Source organism: Sceloporus occidentalis, unplaced genomic scaffold (assembly GCF_023333645.1).
Source record: "Sceloporus occidentalis isolate IW3139 unplaced genomic scaffold, rSceOcc1.0.p SCAF_10, whole genome shotgun sequence".
Lineage (NCBI taxonomy): Eukaryota > Metazoa > Chordata > Lepidosauria > Squamata > Phrynosomatidae > Sceloporus > Sceloporus occidentalis.
In genome coordinates, this window is record NW_028316990.1 from 33721541 (window position 1) to 33733636 (window position 12096).

At 40.4% G+C, this 12096-nt stretch overlaps 1 protein-coding gene across 1 annotated transcript in view; it reads left to right on the forward strand.

Annotated features, from left to right (window-relative positions):
* The window catches only part of LOC149306421 (extracellular serine/threonine protein kinase FAM20C-like), a 74649-nt gene that overhangs the window by 58529 nt on the left and 4024 nt on the right, over window positions 1–12096 (forward strand). Inside the window, exons 4-9 of the mRNA XM_089476870.1 lie at window positions 1343–1435; window positions 2684–2799; window positions 10386–10566; window positions 10937–11046; window positions 11476–11557; window positions 11897–11956. Coding sequence (XP_089332996.1) covers window positions 1343–1435; window positions 2684–2799; window positions 10386–10566; window positions 10937–11046; window positions 11476–11557; window positions 11897–11956 — 642 coding nt within the window. The remainder of the gene's footprint in view (window positions 1–1342; window positions 1436–2683; window positions 2800–10385; window positions 10567–10936; window positions 11047–11475; window positions 11558–11896; window positions 11957–12096) is intronic.

Consider the following 12096-nt stretch of genomic DNA (forward strand, 5'->3'; position numbering starts at 1 on the left):
ACTGGAGTCATTCATTCATTGTGAAGTCGAAGGCTTTCATGGCCGGCATCCATAGTTTTTTGTGGGTTTCTCGGGCTATGCGGCCATGTTCTAGAAGAGTTTATTCCTGACATTTCGCCTGCATCTAATTTATTGATTGGGTGGCATATAAATAAATCCTATTATTATTATTATTATTATTATTATTATTATTGTGTTGTTACTCAGATCTTTCGAAACTTTCCATGCAATCCAGAGAACATTCTCTGTTCAGAAAACACATCTGCACAGAAAACAGGTTTCTTGCACAGAAAACTGTTGTTGTTGTTGTTGTTGTTTTGCTCAGAATAAGTTTCAAAATGTGTTAGCCTTTGAAAACTGCACAATTTTCAACAACCTTCTCGCAATGAGGAGGGGAAACATTGCAAAGATTTGCATCCCTACTAGCTTCACTCCCGTTGTTATATTTCTAGCAAAGGTGAAAATGGGATCTCAGTGTCTGCAGAGATGGCTGGATAGATATCCATCATTCAGAGGGAATCTTGACTGTCAACATGTTCGCCCTCCATAAGTGGAATTCAAAAATGGCAGATTCTTTTCTGACTTTGGCACTTGATCTTTGTGATCCTCTGGGGAGTCTGATGGGTGATTGCTCTTTTTTCCCATCTGAAATGGAGAAATAGTGGGTGGAACTCAGTTGCGGCAAGAAAAATGGCACTCCATGCCGAAGCCCTGCATTTGCCAAAGCTGAAACGGAAATGTGATGACTCTGGGAGACTTTATAATTACACTTAATAAAAATTCAATAAATCATCCATTGGCTGCTGTTAATGTGGTGTTTAGAAGGATGAAACAGATCTTGTTAAAATGAGTCTCCCTCTCTGTCTCTCTTTCCCTCACATCCATGGAAACCAACGGCTAGCAGCATCCTGCTAGGCAGTTATCATGTCATAGGCTAAACTTAGGAACTTGTAACTGTTTTGTATTCACAGTTACGATTATGGTACCCACAAATGCAAATGTCCCCAAAAAAACACCATATAAGCCAGACAGCCAGAATGAGTAAGTCCTGAAGCCTTGGTGAACAGGCCACATTAATAGCAGCCAAAGAGATGGATCATTTATTGAATTTTTATTAAGTGTAATTATAAAGTCTCCCAAAGTCATGACATTTCCATTTCAAGATGCTCAGCCTCCTCTGCCAGGGAGCCACAGTGCCATCTGCAGAAGCAGGGACCCATAAGGGACCTATGTTTGTAGAGACAATTCTGAATGCTTCATGGTCCTCCTATAAACACTAAACGGGTTCTTCCTGGAGAGCAATAAAAAAGTTAAGCATTTGCTACTTTTCTTTCTTCCACAGACAAACAAGAGAGCAGGAGACTCCTCCAGACTTCTTTTATTTCTCCGACTACGAAAGACATAACGCTGAAATCGCAGCATTTCACCTGGACAGGTAAGGAACATGAAACAAGGAAGCCATTTAACAACATCAATAAAATCTGGAAAGCAAAAATACTAAGGGAGGGAGGGAGATAAAGAGATATATATGTTAAGTTCCAACTTTGTATTTCGGTGCCTCATATTAATGGCTAATTTTGGTGTAATCGGCAAGATCTATCATAATTGTGATAGACCCACTGAATCAGTGGAACCTAACATGAGCATTAGGTTCACATCACAACATTCAACATTGAAGTAAGGTTTCCACTACTAGGAACCAATCATTGCATTTAGGCCATCACTTCTGAAATGTATAGTGAAAGTGTGGATGAACATCATTCCCTCTATTTCTGAGGTGAAGGCAGTGAATGCTACCTTTTATGCCATCAAAATGGTACCATCCATGCACAGATGGAAGATGTCACCATACTTGGAGGAACCCCAAGGTTTTACAGACATACAAAACAATCATTACAACATCTCTCCTAAAATGATGACTAGGCATGAGTCAAGGCTGAGAAATAATATTTTACTTTTCTCTTTTAACTGTTTTCCTTCCAAAAACTACACTACACTTAGGCTCAAACTAGACATTAAGGAGGATACATATTCCCTGTGATTCTCCCATTTTCCACCCAACATTGGGTTTTCCTCAGAGATATGTGCTTCAGTCACCAGTCTTACAAATTAAACCCTAAAAAGGATTTTTAAAATAAGTCATTAGAGATGTTGGAGAAGAGAAACAGTTTCCAGGGCCTATGGATAAAGTATGTAAGTGTACAGACAAAGTAGATTGTTTAAGTTTAGCAGTGTTTTTTTGTTGGAGTATTCCTCCAAATGTGTCTGTTAGTCATAGACAGTGCCTTTTTTGTCCTCACCTACGTATCTTGCATTTAACATGCTTATTTTGTGACTTCGTTTTGTTTTGAGAGCTAAACAAGGGCTTACTTTGCAAGTCTGATTGCTGAGGCATATGTCAATAAGGTGAAGAAAATGGATTAATCCTAGTGAATATGCATTCCCTTTCACAATCAGTTTGACCCTAAGTTTGTGCCAGTTCTTAGAGATCAAACAATTATCTCACAATTAGGTTAAAGACTATGTCGCAGCTCTGCCAACTGTATGTATGTATTTATTTGTATGCATTCATTCATTCATTCATTCATTCATTCATTCCTTTTGTTTCTGGAGCACAGTACAACAGAAACTCAGTGGGCCTTACATTTCTTTTCCAAATCCTGTGTCTTTCTCTTTTCCCCAGAATCCTGGACTTTCGCCGTGTGCCGCCGGTTGCAGGCAGATTGGTTAATATGACCAGAGAAATAAGGGATGTCACGCGTGACAAGAAATTATGGAGGACATTCTTCATCTCCCCAGGTACTATCTGCTCTTCTGAAACAAACTTTCTGGCTTCTTTAAAACATCTCCGGAAGGTTTTTAGTTTTTGATGATGATCATCGTAATCTGGGTGGCTTGCAACAAGGTAACCATTATAATACAAAGAAAATAATCACATGCACGGACTTTAAAAGCCAAAATATGCTACTTCAAGATAGTCTGTTTTATGAAAGATAGTAAGTTTGGTTCCTTTTAGGGTATAAATCTGTGTCCTAGCAAAGAAGAATAGTGAATTTCTAATCTGTTTTGACCACTGTGAGAAAGCAAAACGTTTTCGGTGCAGTTTCTGATCACTATTTGCATTTTAATATGTATTTCTGTGCACAGAAATACATGTCTTTTCTGTCCAAAATATACTGCCTGATATCCTATTTTGCTTACTTGGTTACAAATGCATATACCTAAGGCTGCATCTGCAGAATTAGTGTAGTTTGACATCACTTTAACTGCTATGGCCCAGTGCTATGAAATCCTGGGATTTGTAGTTTTTAGGTGGCACCAGAGCTCTCTGACAGAGAAGGCTAAATATCTCACAATACTACACATCCCAGAAGTCTATAGCCTTGAATATGTAGTATATGTGAATATGTAGTATTATTGAATATAGAGGAAAGGAAGGAAAATGAAAAGACTAGTCATAGGACTGCCATTTCTTCAGCAACATTTCAGCTGCCACTTTCTTCAGTTGCTAAAGACGAAACTGAGCTGCAGCCCAGGTGGCAGTTTAGAATATGTATTTTTCAGCATCCTTCAATGGATGATGGGTGTTTCGGTTTAAAACAGTGATTCCCAAACTGCAGTCCTCCAGCTGTTTTGGACTCAACTCCCCAAAGCTCCTTGGTCAACAGTGAAGAATGCTGGGAGCTGTAGTCCAAAACATCTATAGGACCAACATTTGGAAACTACTGATCTAAAAGGTGCATTTTTCGAATGCATTTTGGTACCTTTCTTGGGCTGAGAAACAAATTTGCAGATGCACAGAACCAAATGATAACTGTGTTCCAAGCAGAAAGTGAAATACTGGATCAGTTTGCTTAAAACTGTGGACCAGGCAAAATCTTCCCGCATCCCTACAGTATACTTTGTGGAAAAGTAATTCCACCCAGAGATGGTTAGTATCTTCTTAATATCATGCAAGATGGTTTTGGCGGTCCATACATCTCATCAGCATCTGGTCCTTCATGTTCATTAGAACTGAGCCTGTTATTCTTTCATGCCTTCATCTTAACTGCTGCCTTTGCAAACCAGTTTTCCATCTCCTACTTATTCTAAGGAGACTTAATGAACTTAAGGATTCGTACACAAGACCTCTGATGACTTTGTTAATAACAGCTGACTGACTGAGACAGAGCCAGAGATGTAGATCATGTCCACGTAAATATTTCATGCAAAGGCCAACTTTCTGCAATTCAAATTTCTTAATTGGATTCCTCTTGATAACAAAAATAGTTGCAGAGACAGGCTGTATTTCGAGAATTACGTAAGAATCTGCAAAAGACGGTTATCTTAGCTGGCAGGCCGAGCGGTGAACTCCGCGGCTTGTTGTTTCAAGTTCCCAAGTTCCTTCTAAAACTGGGCTGTTTGAAATGATTCAGGTTGTGCTTTAGATCTTGACATCTCTTTCTCCCTGCGTCTCTCTCAGTGCCAGGGCTTCTGCAGCCTAAAAAGTCACTTCTCTTGCTGAAATTATTTTACAGGTGAAGCTTTTTCTCCTCGTCCATGTCCTCCTCCTTCTTATGTGTATTTATATGCTACCTTTTTCCCAGTCTGAGACTCAAGGTGGTTTATAACAGCTAAAAGGGGAAAACATACATCGATACAAGCATTGAAAATATCATTAAGCTGTGCATAAAATTAAAAACAACAAATCAGCAAAACAGTAGATATATATATTGTGAAGTCGAAGGCTTTCATGGCTGGCATCCATAGCTTTTTGTGGGATTTGGGGGCCATGTTCTAGAAGAGTTTATTCCTGATGTTTTGCCAGCATCTGTGGCTGGCATCTTCATCTCTCTTCCATGCCAGCATTCTCTGAAGATGCCAGCCACAGATGTTGGCAAAACATCAGGAATAAACTCTTCTAGAACATGGCCACATAGATATTGTTTCCAACTGTGACCCTGTTTTGTAAAAGTAATTACGTTGGTGACTTTCTTAAATGGAAAGTAATATATTATAGGTAGTATTATTACTTGATGCACAATCTTCTACCAGGGGGAAAAAATATTCCATGGCAGTCCATTCCTACCCAGGGTACTTTAGGAGGAATCATTACTAGAGCAGGTTTGTTCAAGAATTACTTTCCCTATAATAGATTAGTCCTTTGTTTGGAGAAACCTGTCTGAAAGCAGACAGAAACAAGGTCAGTCGATACATGTTCGGAAAGAAAAGACACGGGGAGCACTTAGGCCGAAGCGCAAAGAGCAGAAATAGATCAGTAATTATTTAAATGTGTTTCTGCATCCTTTTGCAACCAAGGCCCACTGCTCTAACTCCAGGCTTTTAATGAATGAGTGGTAATTTACTAGCAAAAAAAGAGACATATTAACAACTTTAGCCATAGTTTTCAGGGTAATTGAAGCAGTAGTTTACCAAAATCAATCCTACATAGTTAGTAAGTACTGAGGCTTTCATTCATATTAACCAATCATGGAGGATTATGGATTTCCACCCCATCATCCCTGGATCCCCCGGGTAAACAGACAATAGCATATCTGTTCCATTTGCCCAGAAGGGCAAAAATAACATCCTTTCATGTTATCGTTGGATGTTTTTTAGATTTCGGTTTCACTGTCCAGGTTTTGAAATTACAAAAGAATAGCTGATGCTACGAATAGTTTCACCAGTCCCTGTATATACAGAAGAATGTTTCCTACACTTCATGGCAACAGCACCATACAAGTGTAGTAGTCTGAGTGTTGGAATAGGATTCTGGGATATCAGAATTTGTGTCTGCACTTGACTATGGAAATGCAGTGGATGACGATGGACAAGCCACATTCAGCTGCAAGGGAAGGCAAGGGCAAACCCCCTCTGAACACATCTCACCAAGAAAACCCATGATACCTTTGCCTTAGGGGTCCCATAAGTCAGACGTTATTTGAAGGTACACAACAACAACTGCAGCAAAAACAACAGTGGCAACAAACCCACAGTTTCCATCGAACTCAGTGGTGAACTACAGCCTACCCACCTATCTTATAAGTGTACCTATACTTAATCTTCCTCTAGTGCATGAAGAGCATGCTCTAAGTTATGCAAGATTGCAAAGAACCTTATAGAATCATACAATCATAGAGCTGGAAGATACCACAAGAGCCACCCAGTCCAACCCCCTGCCATGCAGGAACTCTCAATCAAAGCATACCCGACAGATGGCCATCCAGCCTCTGTTTAACCTTCTTCTGTGTGTCTATCATACTTGGGGAAGCAAGGAAGATGCAAAGAAGAAGGAATATAGTGCTTTCTGAAGCAAGGATGGTATACTGGATGCACAAGGAGTGAAGTCATGTTGGAGCTCAGTGGTCACCACAACACATGTTTCCAGATGTTAGAACTACCAAAATCCCAGACTATTAGCCATGCCATCTGGAAATGTTGGGAGTTGCAATCCAACAGCTTGGGATCCAAGCTTTGCAATTACTGTTGTGTCTTAGGTTATCCCAAGCTGATGTCTTCCAGTTTGTTTTTCCTACAGTCCTTATTGCTGCAATACCCAGCATGGCCAGTGGTCAGAGATTATTATAGCTATTGTCCAAAACATTTGGAAGCCACCAGATTGAAGCACTCTGTTCTCAACATCATGCAGAAGAAGAAGAAACCCAAGGTCCACATAATCTATCATCTGAAGGAACTATTGGTCTTTTGATACCCCTCCTGTGTGTGTTACCTCATGTGATCCACCTTTCACATGTGGATTTCTAATTGTGCCACCACAATTATTAATGCCATTAATGTGCTATTAATCAATATAGGTTATTAATTACTCTAAAGAAATCTTGCCATACTGTCACAACTCAAACATTTCAGTGGAATCAGTTCACACTTTGGGTTGTTTCCACTTTTGATGAAAAGCTTATTAAGAAATGCACCGTTTTGAGTTCCAGATTTCTTTGGAAACACGAAGGACTCCAGCAAAAACTTCCGCACCATATATACCAGCTCAAACATTTCAGTGGAATCAGTTCACACACTTTCAGTTGCTTCCGCTTCTGATGAAAAGCTTCATGATATACTAAGAAATACAGCTTTTTGAGTTCCAGAATTCTTTGGAAACAAGGAGGAGTCGAGAGATAACTTCCACACTGTACGGTGCCAGCTCAAACATTTCAATAGAGCCACTTAACACTTGGAGTTGTTTCCAACTTTATAGTTTACTAAGAAATACATCTTTTTGAATTTGGAATTATTTTTGGAAACACGAAGGGCACTTTATGAATTGTTAAATGATCCAAATGGAGGAGTTTCAGTGTACTCAAAGAGGTTCCTTGAAGGCTTATGTTTGGCACTGAGACTGTGCTTTTTCTGGTGAGCTTGGAAAGGTACCTTTGAAGGCGCATGCTTGATTTTGCTGGTTCTGGTCAGCAAGCCAACTGTGGGTTTCCATGGCTGAGCCAGGATTCAAATCCTACTCTCCAGAGTCATAGTCCAACACTCAAACCACTACACCACACTGGCTCTCATAAAAGATTAGATATTAGATCCAAATATCTAAAAATATTAAATATTAGATAGGTACAATAAATTTGCCAAACCATCCATAGTCCACACTTACAAACACACAGTCCAGGCATTTCAGCAACAATAGATGTAAACCTCCATTGAGCATGACTCTTCAACTGGAAGATTGATGACCATGGATCTGAGCAAGCCATCAATAAAACAAGGACCAGATGCATTTCAACAGTCTTCTTCAGTGGCCAAATACAGAAGTTTAAATCTCTTAGTTCTTCCCGCCAAACAAAGCAGTGTAAATATCCTCGCATAGTAAGAATAAACCTCTTTTGCTCTCACAAGCAACCAACCTATAGCCAACTAGATAATCCTTTGATGGAAGTCCATGAGCAGGACCTATGGACAGTTCTCTTTCACTGTGGCTCCTCAGCAACCGATATCACAGCCATATTTGGCCTCTCAAGGGAGATTAGATACAATTAATCTGACCATTGGTGCTAGCCTTTGCTGTCCTGTTCACCTTCCCCAGGTGTGCTGAACTGCATCTCCCATCATACCCAGCCAGTCCTAGTTGCATGGAAAGATTTAGGTTCCTGGATGACCCCCTATGCCACATCCCCTCTTGTGCAAGCTGGATTTATGTTGCTGGATGATTTTAGTTTAGCTATATTTTATACAAGATGGTACTCTTTGAAATTTTGCGATGCATTTATATGTGGAGGCAATGGTCATTTGTCATGGTTTCTGTTGTGCTGTGAGTTGCGATAGCTCCAGCTTCCTTCCTAGGGAGACTAGAATGACCTGCCTGATATGTTTCCAGGCAAAGATCATTGTTTTAAATGTTCCAACAGGCTTTTGAGAATGGAAGGTTTTGAAAGAAGGGGTTTTTATAGCATGCCATGCTGTTTAAATTGTATTGGGATTTTAAAACTGCTTTTTCACCATTATTTTAATGGTGTGTTTTTAATTGTTTTTAGTGCATCAGTGGTTTGATCCCATTTTAACGTTGATCTTTTGTAGGCTTAGACTTCCTTGTATGTATTTCAATTTGTAAGTCATCATGAGCCCCAGTTTGGGGGGATTTGGGATTGTAAAGAGAGCTAAAGAGCCAGTGTAGTGTAGTGCTGTTAGTTCAGAATTACAGCTTTGGAGACCAGGGTTCGATTCCCCACTCGGCCATTAAATCCAATGGGTGACCTTGGGCAAGTCACATACTCTTAGCCTCATATTTCATCATAAGTCTGATATTTAGTGACATATACACCTGTTACAGACTGCCAAAATAAAGCTGCTTCGGGTCTCTTTGGAGGTATGCTATTTAAATGATGCATGGGTCCTAAGAGTCCGGAGGTTGCGCCAAAGCCACACTCCATTCCTAAGCAATGGAGTGCTGCTTTGGTGCAGCTTTCGGATTCTTAGGATACATGCATCATTTAAACAGCATACCTCCAAAGAGACCCGAAGCAGCTTTATTTTGGCAGTCTGTAACAGGCCATATATTCTTTTAAACTATTTACCTGTGCCTTGGGGACTTAAGACATGGTAAGTGGAAATGGATCTTTTGTGCCTCTTTGGCTGCATATCCACTGCAGAAATAATCCAGTTTGACACCACTTTAACTGCCATGATTCAGTGCTATGGAATTCTGGGATTCGTAGTTTTGTTTAGCCGTCTCTGACAGAGAGCTCCGGTGCCACAACAAACTACAAATTCCAGGATTTCATAGCATTGTTCCCAGACCCTTAAAGCAGTGTCAAACTAGATAATTTCTGCAGCGCAGATGCAGGCTTTGCGTGTTTTAAAGAAAATGATAATCCATATTGGAAAAATAACACATCCCTATCTGTGATCCAGTGGATAGAAAAATTTAACAATGCAATGCTTGCAACGTTTAGAAGAATGATATACCGACACAATTTACAAATGGACTTATATTGAGCGATTTGGTCTGCTTTTATTGAAATTTATGAGTAACAATTTCTCTTCTTTTATCTCCTTATTCTTTACTGCTATAATGTTCGAACATCACAATATATAGCTGAGAGCCTTATAATGCAATTTTACTTTGCCTGCTGCCTTGAATATTTTCACTCTCCTTCTAAGCTACACTGCTGCTATCAGGGCTGTCTCAATTTGACTAAGAGGGAGTCGGGGTGTCTGTATATAACCCATAGGTTGTGCATGGGTTAGAAAGGGGTCCAGTGCTGCCCTTTGTCTCTCTTTATGCCTCTTTATGGGCACATAACTCTGTCTCTTCATCTGCCTAACCAAAGCCTAACCTAACCTCTCCTAATTGTTTTGGGCATTAAAGTCATTTCTGAACTATGGCAACCCTAAGGTGACCCTATCACAGGGCTTTCTGTCAAGATTTGTTCAGAGGGGTGTGCCATTGCCTTCCTCTGAGGCTGAGAGAGTGTGACTTGTCCAAAGTCACCCATGGGTTTCCATGGCTGATCAGGATTTGAACTCTGGTCTCAGAGTCGTACCTGAACACTCAGACCAGTACAGCACACTGGCTCTCCCTAATGATATGCATCTATAACCCAGTCTATAATCTATTTATAATGTTATGTGAATGTTTCTCAAAGACAATTTCAGTATTTATACCCTCGCTCCTTCCATTTTGTTGTTGTTGTGTGCCTTCAAGTCAATTCTAACATATGGAGACCCTAAGGCGAACCCATCATGGGGTTTTCTTAGCAGTGAACTTTCCATCCCAAATGAGGCAACTATGGGGGATTTCTAAAACAATTTCAATATACTGAATATTTTCAAGCCATGGATGCTTGAATCCATGGATAAAGGAGGGCCAACTGTGGTCTTCAAACTGCAAAGTCAAGAAGAAGGTCCCTCACCATCTCTCTCTCTCTCATTCCTGTTTCTTTCGACAGCCAATAATATCTGTTTCTACGGCGAATGCTCCTACTATTGTTCAACTGAGCATGCTTTGTGTGGGAAGCCAGACCAGATTGAAGGTTCTCTTGCTGCATTTCTGCCAGACCTTTCCTTAGCCAAAAGGAAGACTTGGAGGAATCCGTGGAGACGTTCCTACCACAAACGCAAGAAAGCAGAGTGAGTATTTTCTGATTATTATTTTTTACTTTAGATGGAAAGTTTTCCATCCTACCTTTCTGACGGTAACTCAAGATTGTGTGTACTGTATAGTTCTCAGTAACTCCCATGTTGGAACGGCTTAAAATCACAGAATTGGAAGAGACCTCAAGGACCATCCAGTCGAACCCCCTGCCATTTAGGAAGACACAACCAAAGCACCCCCAACTGCAAACCTTTTTACCCAAGTATGTTGGAGTGGATGCTGATCTTTTCATTCTCGTGTATAGGTTTTCCATCTTTTCAACAAGGGGTCTCAATCTTTTCTCATCAAGGTTGGGAATACTGGGGAATATCCTTCCATCCCTAACACTGGCTTTCTTTTCCCCAGGTGGGAAGTTGATCCAGATTACTGTGAAGAAGTTAAGCAAACTCCACCTTACGACAGGGGGACCCGAATTTTGGATATAATGGATATGACCATCTTTGACTTTCTCATGGGTACGTTTCCCATTGCATGAAATAAAATCAACTGGTGCCTGAGTTTCCTTCTTTTCATCTTACTAGTTTCATCATGTATCTTCTAGCTATGAATTCAGATCACCCAAACACAGACTCTTTCCCAGACTGGCATCCCCAGGGTTTCCCACTATAATACCCATCAGACCCAGCTAGCATGCCAAATGGTTGAGACAGATGGGAGCTGAAGTCCAACCAAATTATGGAACCATGCTATCCATATTTCCGGGGGAAAGGAGACATGGCACAGTCATGTTCCCCCTCGAAAGAAAAACACTGTACATCTTTCTTTCAGCTTAACTGTAATTTGTTCATGACACAAATACATGTATTTGTCAGATGTATCTGCATTGTTGCTTTGCCAAGTCCTTTAGTAAGAGGCATGTGACGGTGTGTGTTTTTTCTTTGTAGGCAACATGGACCGGCATCACTACGAAACATTTGAGAAATTTGGAAATGAAACTTTTATTATCCACTTAGACAATGGAAGGGGGTAAGTTTTCTAAGGACAGAAATTCAGAAGGATCAGTGCTGAATCCTATCTTAATGTCCTTGTTACCATATTCCTTTTCCTAGGGAAAGTAAGGGCGCATGAATCTACAATTTGTAGATAGCTTGGACTGAGTTAGGTTGTGGGTGCTCCTCGGATGTTAACCCGCTTCTTTCTAGGCCAGGGATGGGCAAACTTCAGCAGACCTTTGGAGCCAATATTTTGTCTATGGGACTATCCAAGATGGGGATACAAAAGCCAAAATGCTATTGTTAGACCCACCTGAAGTCAGCCCTTAAGACAACTCTTTCTTTTGTTTTCTCATTTTCATCTCTGCCCTAGGTTCGGGAAATACTCCCACGATGAACTTTCTATCTTGGTGCCTTTGAACCAGTGCTGCAGGTATGTTTCCCCTGACTGTCGTGATAAGGATAGTGCAATGGGGAATGTTGTTGTTGTTGTTTTGGGGGGTAGAACTATGCTGTAGCTGCTTTCAAGTTTGAAATCTGTAAAGTAATGATCGTGGAGATCTTTAAGGGAAT